The sequence below is a fragment of the Hyperolius riggenbachi genome, chromosome 7, assembly GCF_040937935.1.
Source record: "Hyperolius riggenbachi isolate aHypRig1 chromosome 7, aHypRig1.pri, whole genome shotgun sequence".
NCBI classification, from domain to species: Eukaryota; Metazoa; Chordata; class Amphibia; order Anura; family Hyperoliidae; genus Hyperolius; species Hyperolius riggenbachi.
In genome coordinates, this window is record NC_090652.1 from 233,235,484 (window position 1) to 233,256,617 (window position 21,134).

At 42.6% G+C, this 21,134-nt stretch overlaps 1 protein-coding gene across 5 annotated transcripts in view; it reads left to right on the forward strand.

Annotated features, from left to right (window-relative positions):
• ERBB4 (erb-b2 receptor tyrosine kinase 4) overlaps positions 1–21,134 on the forward strand; it is a 1,342,090-nt gene that overhangs the window by 375,130 nt on the left and 945,826 nt on the right. Inside the window, exons 1-2 of one of the 5 annotated variants that reach the window (XM_068245392.1) lie at positions 2,376–2,454; positions 5,808–5,893. The exons of 2 other annotated variants lie outside the window; for them this stretch is intronic. In XM_068245392.1, coding sequence (XP_068101493.1) covers positions 5,845–5,893 — 49 coding nt within the window. In that variant the 5' untranslated portion in view covers positions 2,376–2,454; positions 5,808–5,844. Of the gene's footprint in view, positions 1–2,375; positions 2,455–5,807; positions 5,894–21,134 lie in introns of those variants that run through there. 2 more of the 5 variants (XM_068245393.1, XM_068245394.1) reach the window with 2 other exon arrangements.

The following is a 21,134-nucleotide window of genomic DNA, read 5'->3' on the forward strand; positions in this document are numbered from 1 at the left end:
TTATTACCGCCACACTCCGGCTAATATGAAAGAGTGGAGAGGCCGGCCGTCCCTGTCTTCTCCTTCCTGCTTGGTCATCTCTGGGACCGAGATGGAGTCATTGTTGTGAGGACAGAAGCTCTCCCCTGTGAGCAGCTTATCTGCATAGCAGCACCGAGCCTCTGTGATACATTCCAGCCATCGCCGCCTTGTCTCGCCATAGAAATGGAGAGTTGCGTCAATGGTCAGGGGAAGAGGTGCATTTAATAGCTTGGCATAAGCATACAAATTCCACATTGACAATGGAAGCCCAAAATTGAACAGCAAAACAGGAAATTAAAAAGATTATTTCATTCTTTCTTCATTTTCTACAAATATTTATTAAAGTGGAACTCTGCAGGTATCACACTGAAAATGGTCCAAGTTGTTGCTCTATATGAAAGGAACACTATGGCAGTTTAACAAAAAATATAGCCAATTATGATTTTTATATTACGCTGTCAGTACTTCCTGTTCTACTGGGTGGTAGATGCTGCATTGTGAAGGACCTTGACTGGCGGGTACATTTTAAAAAGACACTGCAGTAATTTAGGCCCTAGAGAAAGCAGATATTCCTCTACTTAAAGGAAAACTTAAGTCAACAATAAGTCAACTTAAGTCGACCGGTGACGGCCAAACCGGAAGTGTTCGCCGGCGGGTCCTGGACCATCAGAGCGGGGCTGCGATGGCACCGATCGGCTGCTGGGGGCTGAGGGAAGCCCCAGGTGAGTAAATCTCATTTTTTATTGTTGACTTAAGTTTTCCTTTAATTCCAATAGTAAAATATTGGTTATCTTCACTGATATTTTACTATGGCCTAACCTAACCTTACTCTCACACGAGCCCCTTCTCTCGGTGCCTTAACCTAACCTATTCCCCCACCGATGCCTACCTCCAAGGACCCCCACCACCACCACTGATGCCTAACCCTAAGGACCCCCTACACACTAATCCCGGCTATTAACATAGGTGCCTATGACAGCACTCATATTACCTATGCACCACTGGCACCCAAATTAACCATTTCATAGACTGACATCTTGGGCAGAGTTATGGGGAGAGGAACCTCTACTCCTTTCCACAGTTGTGAGATTGAACAGGGCTTTTTGTTCATGTAAAGCTGGTGCATTCATTTTTATGGATGACATCATACAACCCTAGATTGTCCTGAATTCACAAATCACAATCTAGTCACGTTTAAATATTTGTTCATTTAACTACAAATTTAGGATAGGTCCCCACTCAGCCACATTACAATGTGGATGGTTCCAGCATGATCAGATGCAGGATCTGCAGTAGTCCGCCCTGTTCCATTCTGGTGTCTGTCTTCCGTGAGGTGACTGGTAAAGTCACCCAGGTTGGGACTTTACTTTCCACTACCATAATGAACACAACAGGGACATTCTAAGCAGGGGCATGAGGCCCCAACAAAGATCTTCCTGCTGCCCTCCTTCACAAGTCAGAGTATGTAGGTGCCTTCCAGCCCCCCACATACCCCTCAATCAGGCAGTGCGGTGGGGATACGATGTTCTTGTTGCCAAAACATGACAAACATATGACCCTGCGGCAGAATGCGCTGAAATGGTCATATGCATAGTGCCACCCACCGCCTTTCTGCTAGGCAGGAAGTTCTTCACCGGGATTCCTGTTGGTCTGCGCATGCGTGCCGTGATGCACCACACTCCATCATTTACAACATGCGTTACCCATAGGCTTACATTATCTCAACCACCAGCAATGCTTGCAGTAACGTGCTGTTGGATACTTCCGGCACACCACAAGGGACCGCAATAAGTGTGAAAGTCTCCATAGACTTTCATTGCTTTTGCAGCCTTTTGTGGCAAAATAGGGTAATGCAACACAGGTTTACCCTGCTAATGTAAAAGGGGCCTAATTTTAAATAAAATATCTTGTCAGCCCCCAGCAAGAAAACAAAGGCTTAAATTAGTTGTCCTACATAAAAATGAAGTTTGACATTACTCCTTATATTCTCTTTTTAGCTCTTTGTGACTTGTTTGGTAATGAAAACATATTTACCGTAATAGATAAGATAAAAAACATCTCCAAAAGAAAGCTCAGTAGAAAAGTTTACTGAATTAAGGTCAAAGTCAGATGTTTAGGCTATATAATTGTTGCAGGTGTTTATCAGCTATATGCACTGTGTATAAAATATATACTGTATATATACTGAGATGTGAAATATGTAGATTGACTTCACACACCAGGGCTGATTTATCCAGACAGGTGCAAAGGAAACTGGAGCATTGCTCAGAGCAACCAATCCTTTTTGCATGTAACAGCTGAAATCTGATTGGTTGCTCTAGGCAACTGTTCCACTTTTGCTCCTGTTTGTTACACCTGTCATGACAAATCATCTTCCCTCATCCATCATGTAATCTAAAGACAAAGAGTGAAGGCATCTGGTAGAACATTGTGGTATGCTATTTTACATTTAATCCTCTTTAATCATTCTACAGTATCCTTTTTCCTATAGAAGAAGCTGTCTCTCACTGGTCACAAGGAGACGGCGTTGCTTGTGTCCAGGTTTGTGTTTGCTCTGTCTCTATAGAGACCTCTCCCAGACAAATCTCTTATTAATCTGAAGTTAACAAGCCTTAGAAGCATGATTAGCACTTGAAACTTATATCCAGGCTTTAACCTCGCCAGTACGTTGCTATAGTTATTTCAGATTTTGTGTTTGCATGAGTGTTAGGCCTCTTTCACATTAAAGTCGCACATTACAAAATGTTTAAACGCAGACTAACGCACAGCAATACTAAGTCTATACGACATTCACAGTGCAGACATTGCGTTTGTGTGTAACATGTAGCTTTATTAGAAAGTGCTGCATGCTGTGCATTATACACGTTATTAGCTGGACTGTTTGCACATGCTCAGTAATGACTTGGAAACATACTTTTCATTGCCTGTATGCTCTACTGTATGCGACGATAACGGCATTAAATTGCATTGCAACTTTTTTGGGGGTGTTGCGTTGTAATTTGCGTTGCGACTTTAACGTCGCATCAAAACGCAACGTCCTACTATGAAAGAGGCCTCAAAGTGCCGCTCCAGCCAGTTTTTGGTTTTAGCTGTTGAATGAAAGTGACGTTGTTGCAGACCAAATCACTTTAATCAAAACTTGCAGTAATCTGTTGATACCCATAAACTTCCAATTGATTATTTGACAATGAAAGTGAGTTTTTTTTTTTTTTTCAAATCAAAAGATAGATACTTACCTCAGTAGAGGGAGGCTTCCCCATCCTTGTCGCCCACCCCAATCCAGCACTGATACCCTCTGAAAATATTGGACAAGGGCTTGTTGAATATGTTTGCACGTCCGTGCTCCCATCTGTGAACAAGCGTGGCCACACTACACAGGCGCAGTGATGACCTACGCCTGTGTAGTAGTAGCACAGAGGGGCTGGTGTGTGGCTTTTTCCTCCATGCACAAGTGACTCAGATAGACAAGAGTGCAACCATGAACAGGAAGAGAGTTTCGATGGGCTGCAGGAGGTCCCTAAAAGCCTCTGGACCATAGAGGCTTCCTTCTATTTAGGGGAGTCCCTATTTGGCACTCTTCTTTCACTACAAGTACACATTAAAGGAAACCTGAGATGTGTAATATCGGTGCGTGTATACTTACCTGGGGCCTCCTCCAGCCCCATGAGGTACGTGGGCTTCATCGCTGTCCTCTCTAATTGCTCTGTTCTTTCCTTATCCTCGCTGGTAATCAGGCCAGTAATGCTCTGCTGCCCATGCGAGGCTCAGAAGAGTGTGGGCACTTCAGCCAGGAGCGTTCTGCGTCTGTGCAGTAGTACTGCACAGACACAGAACACTCCTGGGGGGGGGGAGTAGCACGATGGGGCATGCACGTGGGGCTGAGGCCACGCATGGTCAGAAGTGCACGACTGACCGTGACTGGCCAGATTACTGGCGGGTATAAGGAGAGGATGGCAGGGAGGAGGAGGAATCCCCATGTAAGTATAAATACACCCACATTAAAATATCTCAGCTACACTTTAAAGGACAACGGTAGTGAAAGGGATTTGGAGTCTGCCATATTTATTTCCTTTTAAACAATACCAGTTGCCTGGCAACCCTGCTGTCTAGTTGGCTGCAGTAGTGTCTGAATAACACTTGAAACAAGCATGCAGCTAATGTTGTCAGATCTGACAATAATGTCAAAAACACCTGATCTGCTGCATGCTTGTTAAGGGCCTATGACTAATTGAGTTTGAAGCAGAAAATCAGCAGGACAGCCTGGCAACTGGTATTGCTTAAAAGAAAATACATTAAATATGGCAGCCTCCACAGACCTCTCCCTACAGTTGTCCTTTAAATCCTGATTCACACTGCAAGAGCTTTTTCTAATCACCTGTGATTTTAATAGCTCCTGCTAATGTAATGCTATGAGTGTTGTCACTTGAGCAATGCGATTTTATAAAAATTACATTAGCAAGAGCTTTTCAAATCATAAGATCTAGTACAGTGATGGCTAACCTTGGCACTCCAGCTGTGGCGGAACTACAAGTCCCATGAGGCATTGCAATACTCTGACAGCTCTAAGCATAAGGGAGGCAGAAGCATGATAGGATTTGTAGTTTTGTCACAGCTGGAGTGCCAAGGTTATCCATTACTGATCTAGTATTTTGCTTTCCACTGCAAGTGAATGGAGCTCCTGATTAGGGATGGTCAATGAAATGCAAATAATTCAGAGTTGATGCAGGATTATGCAAATATTTGTATGCAAATGTATACTACCTTGACATGATTTAATTGGACAAATTTGCATAATTCTGCATTAACTTGGAATTATTTTCATCTCATTGACCATCCCAACTTCTGATCATACTTTAAAGTGGACGGAAGCCAAATTTTTTTTTTTAATTCAAAATATTTAGTTGCACCACTCTGACACATACAAAGATAAATAAACACTCCTTCAAGCCTATGAGCATCTCAGTGCATGCTTTTCACCCTTCTCTTTTCATAACTAGGGTTATAAGGTGGCAGCCATTACTTCTGAGATTAGTAGGAGGTTTTAGATCATGGGTGTGTTTGTCATCAGCTACCCTCCCTCACAGGGGCATCGTCTATGGGAAATCTCACACAAGCTGAGATCACCTCCCCTGTGTTATCATCAGTAGCAGCCTATGTTTTTTTTTTTTTTTTTTAATCTCCTCCACCAGTCTGCCGGGTTCTGTCCCGGCAATATGAAAGGAAGGGAGGGGTTCCTCCAATCAATGTAAAATATTTTATATTTCTCATCATGCAGCTGAAAAAAGGCTGCTATTTATTATTATAATTTAGAAAATAGATTTTATTGCTGAAATCTTGTATTTTTAATTTGGGTCCACTTTAAGGGCTATAAGGTAGGACAGTTTTTATTTTTCAAGTCTACATCTCCCGCAAACACAACATATTCTTTAATCTTAAAATGGCGAGCAGGCTTTGAAAAGTGTAAAACAAAGAATTGGATATCTTTTTGTTGCTTTTTGTAAACAGTTCCCATATGTGTTGAAAAGAATATAACACCATTTGAGTTGCAGTGATAGTGTTTTTCTCAGAGGGACAGATGATTATTCTGTGGGGTCAGCACTCCCCACCAGTCCCGCTGCAGAGCGTGTATCGGAATGACTTTACCCTCTTATTCTTAAATAAAAGAATCTTAGACTTACACAAATGCGGTGTGACTCTGTCAAAGCAAACTGTCCCAGAGAGGTTTGTAAGAGAGTCTTCCTTCCCTCACAACATGAGCCTTCATCTAATATCTCTTATTGTTCCAGACTTCTGAGAAATTACTACAAAAAAGGCAGTTTCTTGATGTGCAGTGCGTACAGCGTCCATCTGACAAGCTATTTCTACCATAGAGGTAATGATGCAGGGAGGCTCAAAACAGTCAGTGAACTTGCACATGATGAATATGACTTCCGAACCATTGTAGGGCGTATTGTATAATACTGGCTCTGCTTCTGAAAGAGAAATTGTAACAACAAATAGTAGAATACAGTACATTTTTCTGGATACCCACTAGTATGTGAAATTTCCTGGTTTCAGCATCAGAAACACTCCCCATAACAATATATTGCTGTATAGTGGTATGAAGCCCCACCCTCCAACTGAGGCGCAGGGCACATTTCCACTAGCCGGAAGCTTTGCGCTTTGGTCTTCCGGCTGTCACTACACTGCTGGGGGAATAGGATGCATGCTGCCGGAATCTGCAGCATGCAATCCGTATTTCTCCCTGCAATGCACCATATCGCTCCGCAATGGCACAACCACATTCAATGGAAATTACTCCATTGACATACAATGGTTACAGATCCATTGCGGAGAATCGCGATATGAATTAATGTTCAGTAGAAACTGCCTAGTTTGTTTATTAGGCAGAGAGGGAGACCAGAATTTTTTTTTCTACTGGCTTTAGAACTCTGTTACGTTCCGCAAAGATCACTTGTAAATCAGGAAGAGGAAAGATTTTACAATAGGCAAACACTGACTGAATAATTTATACTGTAAATATATTTTGTAAAAAAAGAAACAATTTTATTCACTTCTCTTTAAATATTAAGTGGAAGACCATACTAACAGCTAACAGTAAATGCATAGTTGTAATACAAATACTGCATGGTAACTGCCAGGTCAGTTAAAGACTTTTTGCCACCTGAAACTGCAGACACCCCCTCCCCTTACACACACACACACACACACACACACACACACACACACACACACACACACACACACACACACACACACACACACACACACACAATTATGGTGTTGCATTGTGCCAGAAGTGCCTGCTACGCCGCCAAGTCAATGGCGAGTTACTGTCGGATTTCCGTGGCAACACAGCAGTGGCAGAAGTAATTTAAGTCAATGCAAAAACGTTAAACATGTTGGCGGCGATCGTGCAGCGCGCTTGTGCGGAACGACGGGAATATGAAGGCGGAATCCCAGTGATGTACTTCCTGTCCCGCAGGGAGTACAAGGGGCGGAGGGGAAGGTACTATGCAGATGACACTGTTGGCGGCAGGGTCATATGATTGACATTTGTTGCAATGGGCCGGGGCCTCGCACCTCAAACGCACAGGCCAGGTGTAAAACCGGCCTCAACATAAGTGGAATATAAACCGGCTTTGCCACCTTACAAAAGCTTTTTAAGTGTTTGTTTCTTACATGTTTCAAATAAAGTTTCAGGATCTTCCAAGAAACAACTTCTGTGGTGAGCTACAAAGTGAATGCATCATTCATATACATGTAATTGATAACATACCGGCAGCTGGTGCTTTGATGCGCAGGACCACTGCCTTCCTCAAGCAGCTGTTTCATAGCTGAATGATGCTTAATGAGGGAGCACATTTAATTTTCCTCTTGTATTAGAGAATATTACATTAGATGGGCACAGCACGTGTGACAAGCCGTGTGCAATATTAACAGAGTGTCAGCAATTTTACAGTGATGTCAGCGTGTCACAAGATATCAGCGCACACAGCGGCTGAGTACCTGGGCCCTCCTCACTTGTGAATTGCATCTTATTACCTGCCATATTCTGCTGGGAGTCGCGGCCGCGTCTCCTGAAATGGCAGAATGTCAGCGGCAATGTGAGATTTTATTACCTCAATGAAAGAATAAAGTGACAGGATTGACACACATATAAATACAATTCTACAAGAAAGCTTTGAAATGTATTGTTTAGCATTTAAGTGTAAATGAAGCTAATACCATTATTATTATTATTTGTATTTTTTTTTTTTTTTTTTTTTTTTGCTCGGCCCATATTAGCCAATCAGTCATTTGCTCAGCACTTATAAGCCAATCCTTCATTAGCTCAGCAATTATTAGCCAATCAGTGATTAACTAGATTCATACATGCTCATTACACAAAGCACTGAAGTGTAAACAGCACGGCTGAGCAAAATAACCAGTGAGAATTTCTTTTTAACAATCCTTAAAAGACCACTATCTCGAAAATGTTTAAAATTTTAAGTACATACATGTAAGTATAATAATCAAATAGTGGCAGTGGAAAGTACTAAATAGCAGGACATACGTACCAGAAAAAAATCTACTGATAATACAGTAAAAAATATGGTACATACATGTAAGTGCACGTTTCCCCTAGGGTATAATGCAGTATAAATTGCTTTTTTCCTACGTTACTGTCACTTACAGTACATAGTGAAAATCTGAGAGGTCTGTAAGGTTTTGGACGAGCATGGTAAGAAAGGGCATATACAACACAGGTTTTGGACTAGTCCATCTCCTCATGGGGAATTCTCAGCTATTTCTTTATTAACAAAAGCACTTACTGAACTGCAGTTGCTCAGTCCAAATGGACAGTGATTCAGAAAAAAAGGCCCGGCAGGTAATCATAACTTTATATTAGAAGACCCTCTACTGTTTAAACTTCCCCAGCAGGAAGTTCAGTGAAGCTGGAGGAGCCGAGCACGGAGGAGAAGACAGCGGAGACTGGGGGACACGTGCCGGCCGGAGCAGGTAATGTATTCGGGAGGCGGCGTCAGCGGCAGCTTCACAGATTGTGATCGGTTTCATGCTGAAATCGATTCCCAATCTGTTTGCAGTAAAGGCAGCCATATGATCCCTCTCTGATCAGATTCGATCAGAGAGGGATCTGTCTGTTGGTCGGATGTGATGGCAAATCGACCAGTGTATGGCTACCTTAAGAGCCTCTTGTGAATGGTGGCCACTGGCCAGTCTAGTGTCTCTACTGACCTGCTGCTGTGAAGGAATGAGCGGTTATCTCTCAAATTTTTGCGCTGAGAATGAGGGACCCTTTAAGACACGCCCCTGCCACATCACTTATTACTCTCCTGCCTCACCACTAGTTACCGTACTCTCCTACAACACCACCACTATTCACACATATGACGCAATGAATTCATAAGCAAAAGATGCAATTTTATTATTCAAAGTTCACTGGACCTTTCTGTCATCATTACTTTTCCTCCATTTTAACATTTGAAAATAAATAATAGCAGTAGGGTATTGTACCGTGTTAGCCATCAGTAAAAGCAAGAAGATCTTTTAAACCAAGATGATACCATTTATTGGCTAACTAAAGAGAATAAGAATAAGCAAGCTTTCGGCTTTGCAGCCTTCGTCGGGCTTAAATCCTGTTTGCTTGCAGGCTGATGGTACAGACAGCTTTATACATGCAACATCAAAAGGGAAAACATAGAATTTTTTTCAAGCATAAATACATGTCATTAAGATGCCTTAAAGAGACACTGAAGCGAAAAAAATATATATGATATAATGAATTGGTTGTGTACTATGAATAATTACTAGAAGATTAGCAGCAAAGAAAATATTCTCATATTTTTATTTTCAGGTATATAGTGTTTTTCTAACATTGCATCATTCTATAATATGTGCAGATTACACAATACTCAGCATTCAAAATGATTCTTTCAGAGCAGTCTGTGAACTAATGACCTCTCCACTGGGAGAGAAAAAGTAAATAGTTCAGGAACAGTTGAGATAATACAAGTCAGAAAACAGCCCTCTCCACGACTTTCAAAGTCGTAGAGCTTAATGGCTTTTTTTGCATAGAGATAACAACTGGAGTTTCTTATCTCTCCCTGTACTGGAAACAATTAGACTGATGTCTCTGATCTTAATGTTTTATTTCTTATCTGTACTACACATACAAATCATGATATCATACTTTTTTTTTTCGCTTCAGTGTCTCTTTAAGTGAGACAGAAGAACATCTAAATGGGGTGGGAGGTTGTTAGCTGAGATAAGAATCCTTGTTTACACCATGCTCACAGACCTGGGAGTTGGAGTGACACAGAGGTATCGTAAATTCTGAGTTCACAAGTTTAGCTATATAGGCTGAGAAAGAGTTTAAATATCATCAGACTCATACCAATATAACAAGTTTGTGTCCTTATTCAAGCCTTTGTCCACCGCTTTGAACCAATTTATAAATTTTGTTTCTGCTATTAATTGATCATTTGACGTTTTGAAGCCACCCTTCAGGGCAGTGACACGAAGATCATTTGAAAATAAGAAATATATTTTAATGATGGGAATAGTTTAGAGTCAATTAAAGAGACACTGAAGCGAAAAAAAATTATGATATTATGATTTGTATGTGTAGCACAGCTAAGAAATAAAACTTTAAGATCAGATACCTCAGTCTAATTGTTTCCAATACAGGAAGTGTTGAGAAACTCCAGTTGTTATCTCTATGCAAACAAGCCATTAAGCTCTCCGACTAAGTTAGCCGTGGAGAGGGCTGTTATCTGACTTTTATTATCTCAACTGTTCCTGGACTATTTACTTTTCCTCTGCTAGAGGAGAGGTCATTACTTCACAGACTGCTCTGAAAGACTCATTTTGAATGCTGAGTGTTGTGTAATGTGCACATATGATAGAATGATGCAATGTTAGAAAAAACACTATATACCTGAAAATAAAAGTATGAGAATATTTTCTTTGCTGCTAATCTTCTAGTAATTATTCATAGTACACAACCAATTCACTATATCATATTTTTTTTTCGCTTCAGTGTCTCTTTAAGTACAATTTTTCTGTAGAAAAATAAATATTGAAATCTGGACATCAATCATGAAAGAAAGACAGATGAGGAAGACAGAGGGTTTTCATTTTCAAAGAGGGGATGCCTCTCTGAAAAAACAAACAAACAAAAGTTTGCTTTCTTAAAGCGGTATTGTCACCATAAAAATCAAATTTCAACAGCAACTGGTCTGAGTGTATTAAGTGATAGAGATGCTAATCCTGCATTCAAAACTTTCTCTGCTGTTATGGTTTGGAGTTACCATATACTTTAGGAGCACTGGCTCTAGTGCCAAACAGTGCCAAAAAGTTGAATGCTGGGAGTTCTTTTGAAGAGTTCTTTTTATCTATAATATATTCCTCCTCTTCCATTTATTTCCCTGCCTAGCTGATCACTTGTGTTTACAAGCAAGGCTGAAGTGAGTCAGTGATTGGATATGTAAAATAAAAAAGACTCTGGGAGGAGGGCAGCTAATAAATACACAATGAGCAAGAGAAAGGAGGGGGGAGAACAAGAGTCAGGGAGGATATGATGTCAGCATTAGCTTGGCAAGATGGCCACTGCCTTGAATAGGATTTTCTGCTTTTCCTTTGTAAAATTCACAGGAATCATTACGTGGATAGCACAATACATCTGTTATGTAAGTAGAAGTAGTATTTATCTGCTTATATCTGTGTTTTTTATTTCTAGGTTAGCATGGGTGTCGATTGTTCTTTTAAAACAGAAATAATTTGTGATAATTCAGGTTGGAGTGAGCATGAGATGTCTCCCAGTGCATCACTGCTGAATATATGCAAATTAACCATTGTTGCCCTTAGAAGCTAAACACACCTCCAGAACTGCTGGAATGCAATGATGTGTCAGCTTGTTAATTCGTACAAGCTGACACAACATTGAATTCCAGCAGTTCTGGGGGTGTGTTTAGCTTCTAAGGGCAACAATGGTTAATTTGCATATATTCAGCTCACTCCAACCTGAATTATCGCAAATTCTTTCTGTTTTAAGAAAGCAAACTTTTGTTTTCTTTGGTATTTTAGTAAGGGGTCTTTTAGGACCATTGTAGCAGTGTTGCCAACTCATCCCTTTAATTACTGACACATCTAAGTTATACAGATTTTGGGGCTATTTGCACATAATCGGTGCCTTAACTGCATCTACCTAGCCACAAAATCTGTATAATTCATATGTGTCAGTAATTAAAGGGATGAGTTGGCAACACTGCATTGTAGCCCCTCACACACTCCAATGAGTTCTGGTTCACCATGAGCTTGCTGGTTAGTCTGTACCTCTCTGAAAAAGGTAGACAAGACAAATAATATTTATATCTCGCTTTTCTTGAGCTGCAGCCACTAGGATGTAGGCAGTAGCAGTGTTAAGGAGTCTAGCTCAAGGGCTCCTTACTGAATAGGTGCTGGCTTACTGAACAGGAAGAGCCGAGATTCAAACCCAAGTTTCCTGTGTTAGAGGCAAAGCCCTTAACCAGTAGACTATCCAGCCACTATTCATGCAGGTACAGTTGGGAGTTTCCCACAATGGCCTCAATTCACTAAGTAGTTTAGACTAGTCTACTGATGGTTTTTAGTCTACTGATGGTTTAGTCAGTTGCATCAAAGGGGAATTCACTATAACCAAATGTTTTAGACCTGTTTTTAAAACTGGTCTAAAACATTTGGTAATTAGGTGGGTAAAGCAGGGGAAATGATCAAAACATGCAATTCACAGATGAGTAGCTATGACTGACATACTGTACTTCTCCTTTGATGAGCTCTCCTCTGCATACAATTTAACGCCTGCATAATTAATTCAAAAGGTTCCATCCTCGCATCTAAAATAACTCACAGAATTACTTTACCGACAGAAATCAGCTGGTCTAATCTCTGTCAAAAAAAGTGGGCGTGGTTACTTCTTGTTTGCCTTTGTGAATTGTGTAATTACTGAATGTTAGACCAGGTCTTAAAACAGGTCTAAAACATTACACCAAACCATCAGTAGACTAAAAACATCTGTAGACTAGTCCAAACTGCTTAGTGAATTGAGGTCAATGAGTGTATGGAGTGGAAAGCGAGAGGACTGAGGCCTCTTGCACTCTACATGTAATTCAGATTTTTTTTTATCTGATCCGATTTTTTATTCCAATTAAAAAACGTACTGCATGCTGCTACGTTTTTCAATCGGAATAAAAAATTGGAATCGCATGTAGTGTGCAAGAGGCCTAAGATTTATTTTACAGAGGACCATAGCAGAATGCCCCTTTTCAGAGCCCCTGTGGTATTCAGAACTGGACCTAAACTACACACTAGAAACTGCACTACATGTTATATACCAGTCCAGTGCTCTGAGACAGGTTCACTTTAATCTAACCTACTCTAGTTACTCATCACTTCTAGCCAATGCAAATAATTATTTCTCAGCCTTATTGTTTTAAAGCATCAGGCTTCCATCCCTCCATTTCTAGGTTTAGAACGTGCGGCCCGTGTTTCAGGGAGTAAGGAAGTCAATGCATTAGTATGCTAATAATATTTGCAAACATTCGTCTAATTTTATGCTAGAAAAGGCATTACTCCTGTGTCATTTCCTGCGCCACCTTTTAAATGCTCTACGCAGGCACAAACCACGTCATATGTGCGTATATTGATCAGGCTTCTGCCCTTTTAAATGTAACACCGAAACAAGTTCATGTGTCAATTTCTATTTCGGTGTGAAAAAAACAAACAAACCAGGCAATGAAAAACAAAAATCTTAAAGAGACCTCTGAACGCGGCAGTACAGGAGTTATTCACTGCGACATGTAAGGGAGCAAATGGGTTAAAGGCAGTACATTGCAATGCCGTAACCAGGAAAAGGGGATCTTTTTTTCAAATTGAATTACACTTCAACAGGGACATTTTAATTATTAATGATATTAACTGGATTAGCAAAACTCTGGCAGCAGCTCTGACCACACAGGGTGCTCTGGGGTCAAGCAAACTGGAATAACTCAGTCAGTCTTCGGCACAAATGGGAATTCTTGCGTACAGTACAATATTGGGTTGACAGTTTCTGGAGACATTCCAATAAGTTAAGGCTTTTGTGCTGCCCCTGTCACAGGAAATGCATCAGTGCCACAAATTCCCCCAGATCTACAGCAGACCACAATCTCTTCTTGTGCAGAGCGACTGCAAATATGTCTGGCTGTTCTTTTCTACTTCTGTGGATGTGTGTCTATATACTACAGAATTAAGCCTTGCTACAAGTCATTGGAACATGTATACTCACAAATATGATAAAGCTGCCCCACATTACCTCCCCATTCCAGGGGAAGCTCTAGGCTTATGGTGGCCCTGGGCAGAGGAAGAATCAGCGGCCCCTTCGGCCACGAATGTCAATATGGTACCTTATGCAGGGTAAATGGCCATGTCCTGCGGATACTGCATAGTCACCTTGTGCTCATGATGCAAATGTTTCACTTTTGCTGAAATTTGCCACTGCACTTTTCCTCTGCCCCCACCACAACATGTCCTTTCTCCACACAGCAGGGGGTGGGGCTGATTGGGAGACCCTCCCGGCGACCAGGCTGCAGACACTGTCTTTACCAGTGACGCATGTAGGTGCCCGATGTCACTGTGACCTACTGCAGTGACGTGAGGCACTGGCAGTGACGTGTGCAGCCATAGTGACCAGGTCATCACATGTTGAGTGCAAATGTGTTGCCCCCCCCCCCCCCCCCCAGGAATAATGTCCCTGTGCACATGCACAAATGGCTCATGCCTAAGACCTCCCCTGCCCATTCATTGTGTCATAATGTATTAATTTATTATAATGTGTTACTGTTGTAGTACTTCTAAGAAGATACGAGTAGCTCTTTTTATTGCTAACAAACTTTTACCAGCAGTCTGTATATCAGGGTCTCTCAAATCTTCCCTGTGTGGGTCTCAAAGCTTAATGCAAACCTGTGACATTGTTAGGATAGAAATTTAGATACCCACGTTGCCAAGCATGGACCCCCAGTGCATATGCAGCTAGAGCTTGTCAGAAATGTTGTCATTTCTGCGCTCCCTGCCGTGTTTAAATGTGACCTTACTGCACTTGCACGAGTACGGCTGCGCCTACGCAGTAAACGGAAGTCGCTCATCCACAAATGCCTCCATTCGGTTCAGACTTGTTTGCGCAGGCGCTGTATGGCTGCACTCGTGCACAAAGGGGAACATAGCTGCAAACTAAAAGAGGTCCCAGCAAGCGTGGTGGGTTGAGGAGAACATCAAAAGCCTCTGTGGATCCAGAGGCCCTCTTTCAGAAATGCTAGTGTTCTGGTCTTCATACTGATCCTTTGCATGTAACACTGTCCGAGTCAGCGACTTGGACCAAAACAAGTATGCAGATTGGGATTTTTACATCATCACGGGTTTACTGACTGCATCCTTGTTCCTGGCCAGTGACATAACAATCTAGAAACCAAAGAGTCAACATGAGTCAAGCTAGTAGCATTTTCGGAGGGAGCTCATCAGCTCAGCAATGTCAGCCTACGTAGCGCTTTCCTCTGAGGTTTCCTTTCAATCTGTGGTTACAAGGGGACACAAATAACCCCACACATATTACAAGTCACACATTAAACCAGGCAGTTTTACACCTGTAATCTGCTTGCTTGACTTTGCAATAATCGCAAGGTAAAGCCTTCTCTCTCGCTCAAGTCTCTTCCCTCACCTACCCTCTGGCAAAGCAAAACCCCTAGCTGAGAAATTATAAAAAGACTGCCACCTTCCCTTGGGCCGTGACTGTGAAAGGATGACAGTGCTTTGCTGTCCCTATCTGCAAGCCAAACGTGAAAGGAAATCGGGCATAAGGGGGCAGGAGAGAGAAAAGGATTGTATCAGGCAGGTGCAGAGGAACCTTGTCGCCGGCATGAGATCAAGCACCATATCAGTGTGCCAGTGTGTGCCATAGCAGCACTAATCCCCACTGTACACATCGCTCCCAAGGACACAGCCCCCATCCCTCCACACACACACAGCTACGTGAGAGACTTCAGCTTCTACAGGATGAGAATACATTCCCTCTGCATTGTGTGCATATGATTAGAATGAAACACAATATAAAATAATGCTAATCTGGAAAGTCGTAATATTATCCACATAATGCTTAATGTAATACTAAAAGTAATGAATATAAATGAATTAATGCTAGATGGAATCACAATTCTCAATTATCTTCCATCCACATGCCAACAATTATTCTTTAGATCTTTTCTCTGTGGACCTCGCTAACAGCCAACAGCTTGCATCCCCTCATTTTTCAAATTCTTCAAAGTGTCACAGCCGTGTAATACGGATAGTATTGGGGGCAGGAGGAAACGCCAAACTACCTGCATTTCATAGAGAGTCCAAAACTTATTTAGAGCAATTATAACCAGAACACTTTAACAACCAATCAACTTGTCTCTTCATACAGTATGTAATGCACGGTAACTGGCTGGATGGTGTAATGGTTAAGGGCTCTGCCTCTGATACAGGAGACCAGGGTTCGAATCTTGGCTCTGCCTGTTTAGTAAGCCAGCACCTATTCAGCAGGAGACCTTAGGCAAGTCTCCCCAACACTGCTACTGCCTATAGAGTGTGTCCTAGTGGCTGCTGCTCTGGCGCTTTGAGTCCGCCAGGAGAAAAGCACAATATAAATGTTATTTGTCTTGTAACAACCAATCAGCTTGTCTCTTCATACAGTATGTAATGCACTGTAACAACCAATCAGCTTGTCTCTTCATACAGTAATTAATGCACTGTAACAACCAATCAGCTTGTCTCTTCATAAAGAAAGAGATACATTGTAACAACCAATCAGCTTGTCTCTTCATACAGTAATTAATACACTGTAACAAACAATCAGCTTGTCTCTTCATACAGTAAGAGATACATTGTAACAACCAATCAGCTTGTCTCTTCATACAGTAAGAGATACATTGTAACAACCAATCAGCTTGTCTCTTCATACAGTAATTACAATACAACATTACAGCACACCTGACCCAAGGAAATGCTACCTTAAAGAGAAACTCCAACCAAGAATTGAACTTTTTCCCAATCAGTAGCTGATACCCCATTTTACATGAGAAAGACAATGATTTTCACAAACAGACCATCAGGGGGCGCTGTGTGACTGATTTTGTGCTGAAATCCCTCCCACAAGAACCTCTGAAGACCGCGGTACTCCTGGCAAACAGCCACAATGTAACAATGTTCAGAGACAGGAAACAGCTGTTATTAGCTGTCTAACAGCCAGAGCAGCTAGAAACAGCTAAATAACCTGCCCACAGTAACAATGTCTCCATGTAATAAATGTCAGAATGTGAATCTGGGAGAGGAAAGATTTTACAATGAGCAAACACTGACTAAATCATGTATACATAATTATTGTAAAAAATGAAGCACTTTTTTTACTACATTATTTTCACTGGAGTTCCTCTTTAAAGGGACACTTAAGTCAAACAAAAAAAATGAGTTTTACTCACCTGGGGCTTCCAATAGCCCCCTGCAGCTGTCCGGTGCCCTCGCCGTCTCCCTCTGATCCTTCTGGCCCCGCCGGCAGCCACTTCCTGTTTCGGTGACAGGAGCTGACAGGCTAGGGACGCGAGTGATTCTTCGCGTTCCTGGCCACAATAGCGCCATCTATGCTGCTAAAGCATATATCATATACCATATAGCAGCATAGAGGGTGCTAATGTGTCTGGGAACGCGAAGAATCACTCACGTCCCCAGCCTGTCAGCTCCTGTCAACGAAACAGGAAGTTGCTGCCGGCGGAGCCAGGAGGATCGGAGGGAGACGGCGAGGGCACCGGACAGCTGCAGGGGGCTATTGGAAGCCCTAGGTGAGTAAAACTCAATTTTTTTGTTTGACTTAAGTGTCCCTTTAAATAAGCACACTTGTATGTTTATGCTGGGACCACATATGGTTCCTCAACTTTTCAGACAGAAAGAGGCAGCTTGCTGTGCTGTTCCCTCCTATAGCCCACAAATTCCTCCCTCTCCCCCACCTCATTCACTTATTGGCTTATAGCCAATTCATTTTACAGAGGCATGCTGTAAACCAGTGGTTCTGGACATGTGCCTTGCTTTTACAGGGATATAAAGAAATGATTCGCATATACAGTTCCCAGTATGAAGTATTGCATTTTAGGAGTAATGTGTTGCTCGCAAGGTGCTGCATATTTGCAAATACCTCCTGTATGCTGTATGCAGCTATGGTAATGTTTATGCACTTGGATTTTTGATTGGCTGGAGTGCGTTTCTGCTTTTACCACCTTTGTACTTTGCATTTTGATGAATGGCTTGTGTAGGAAGGGTCTATATACATGAATGCGCCTGCAATCAAAATGTATTATTTAGTGTCTGAAATGAATACTTTACAGCAGGACAGCTATTGGTGTTAGGTTGTAAGAGGCATAGCGTTAGAATTTCATGCATTTAGCTCTTATAAATAAATGCATTTGTACCTGTAAGATGAGTAATTCAGTCAAGCTGACCATTTTGTCAAATTTGTTTCAGTGTCAAACAATATCGCCAAAACAGAGTTCGTGCCAGAACTGTGACCAATTCGCGTGAGTGGTTCTCTTCATTCATCCTAAATTACATGCCGGGTTACTGCTCTCCCTCTTTTAAGGCATAACTCAGATGTTCAGCAAATACAAATTGATCAAAACGGACAGCTCTGATCTTATCTGCTATTAAATTGGAAGTTTAAAATGAATTACATGCATGAAACTTTCTCAATCTATTTGGAATATTTCCGTTTCATAAGCAATGCCAGGCTTATTTTCAGTTTGTAGCCAGTGCTAATAAAGGCAGTCTAAATCAAAGTGTCTGCCAAAATACTGTGCAGCATCTATGAGCAATTATTACTGGGAGAATGAGTGACTCAAAAAAAGTAAACTGTGTTTTTTAAATGTATTTTGTAATCAGAATTTTCACTCTTTTAACCTCCTGGGCGATACAATAATATCGCCAGGGGGCGGCGCAGCACATTTTTTTTATTTTTATTTTTTTAATCATGTAGCTAGCCTAGCGCTAGCTACATGATAGCCGCTGTGCAGCGGCATCCCCCCACCCCCTCCGATTGCCTCCGGCGATCAAAGCAAACAGGAAATCCCGTTCAGAACGGGATTTCCTGTTTGGCTTCCCCCGTCGCCATGGCGATGATCGGGATGACATCATCGACGTTAACGACGGTGACGTCAGAGGGAGTCCCGATCCACCCCTCAGCGCTGCCTGCCACTGATTGGCCAGGCTGCACATGGGGTCTGAGGGGGCAGCGCGGCACGGCGGGTAGCGGCGAATCAGCGAGGAGCGCGGCGATCGGTATATACACGCAGCTAGCAAAGTGCTAGCTGCGTGCAACAAAAAAAAATATCCAAATCGGCCCACCAGGGCCTGAGAAATCCTCTGCGGCGGCTTACCCCGAGCTCAGCTCGGGATTATCGCCCAGAGTGTTAAACACTCTAAAAATGAAAGGACAAAGTTCAGTATAAAGAGAACCCGAGGTGGGGATCTAGATAAAAAAAAAATGCTACCTGATCTGGGGGCTGGGCGGATCAGGTAGCCGCGATCCCCGCCACTCTCCGACGCTCCTGTGGTCTGTTCTTCTTTAGGGCTCTTTCACACCAGAGCTGATTTCTGTCATTTTGACGCAAAGTCAATAGTTTTCGTTTTCCAAGGTAAGATGAAAGTCCATAGACTTTCATTTTATCTTCCACATCTAACGCTGCATTTTGTTGCGTTGCGGTTCGACGCACTCGGGAGCTTTTAATCGTCCGATGCCGGCGTTTTCCAATCGGGTAAATTATAATTACCGCCACCAATCAGCATCGCTCTGCAACTTCCAGATGTCACTCAACGTGTGCACGAAATCAGGTTCGTGCACGCGTTGGCTAATGTGAAAGATCCCTTAGTTTCGGTTTCATGATCCCTGCGGTCACTGATGCTGATAGGGTGGTGCACACCGAGCGGCTTTTTCAGCGTTTCTGCAGCCGCTTGCAGCTGCGGATCCACTTGGTCAATGTATCTCAATGAGGTGGTGCACACCAGAGTGGGAGGCGTTTTGCAGAAACGAATCCTCCCGGGATGAGGCATTTTTTGGATTTCGGATGCGTTTCTGCCTCAATGTTAAGTATAGGAAAAACGCAAACCGCTCTGAAAAACGCCTGTTCAGAGCGGTTTTGCCGGCGTTTTTGTTACAGAAGCTGTTCAGTAACAGCTTTACTGTAACAATATATGAAATCTACTACACCAAAACCGCTACACAAAACCGCAAAATGCTAGCTGAAACGCAGCAGAAAAAGAAGAAAAAGCATTTCAAAATCTGCTAGCATTTTGCGGATCTGCTAGCGGTTTTTGGTGTGCACCAGGCCAAAGAGCTGCTCTGTGTGAGACGCACAGAGCAGCATGCAGAGAGGCGGGGGAGCGGCTAGGGAGAGACAAAGCTGCCCAATGGCAGCTGAGGAAGGCCTGCAAGAAAGCCCCCAGTGGGCTTTTGAGCAGGGAATACCTGTCCTCCCTTACCCTTGAGATTAGCGGCAATCACTTGTTGCCAACTTCGGGGGTGATAGCACGGCGGTGGGGGGGCAAAGAGCAGCGTGGGGGACACACAGAGGCACGTTCTGCAGCAGGGAATATGCCCCCCCTCCCTTTGAAAACTTGGAGGAGCTCGCAACAAGCTCTGTAGATGGTAATGCTTCAAACAGGAAATTTAGGTGCCAGAAGCACCCGATAAAATAGCAGGTACCCGAGCCATCCGCTGTACAAATAACTGTGGCTATGAATAGCGGGCACCTTGCCGCAGTTTGTATAGTGTATAGTGGGCAGCCGAAGGCAGTGCAGAGAGTGGTAGGTTTGCAGCGAGGAAAGGGGGGGGGGCTAGGATTAGGCATAGGTTGTGGATGGGTTAGAGTTTGACATCGTGGGGGGTGTTATATGATTAGGCATCGGTGGAGGGTAGGTTAGGGTTAGGCATCACTGTGTGTGTGTGGCGGGGGGGGGAGGTTAAGCACTGGCAGGGGGAGGGCTCATGTGAGAATAGGCTAGATATTGTAGTATCGTAATTACCACTGGCCAACAGTAGAATATTGGTAATTCGGTAAATAATATATACAGTTATCGATATTCTACATGCTGGTATTTACAGCACCCACTTTTCCATGCGCCTTGCTGTAAAGAGGGTGGGGCATAGACAAGTTAAAGAGCTCCTGACCAGGTAGTGGAATGGTTAAGGGCTCTGCCTCTGACACAGGAGACCTGGGTTAGAATCTCAGCTCTTCCTTTTCAGTAATCCAGCACCTATTCAGTAAGGAGTCCGCAGGGTAAACTCCCGAACACTGCTACAGCCTACTGAGCACACCCTAGCGGCTGCAGTTCTAGCACTCGGCGTCCGCCAGGAGAAAAACATAATATACATGGTATTTGTCTTGTGCTTTGTCATGTATTAAGGTAAAGCCTCTTTACATCATATAGTCAATAAACATAGGTAGTATACTTTGTAAAAAGAGCACATTTCTGAATTTGTTGTAAATTCTCCCACCCTTTTCCTCTTTTCCCTCCTTGGC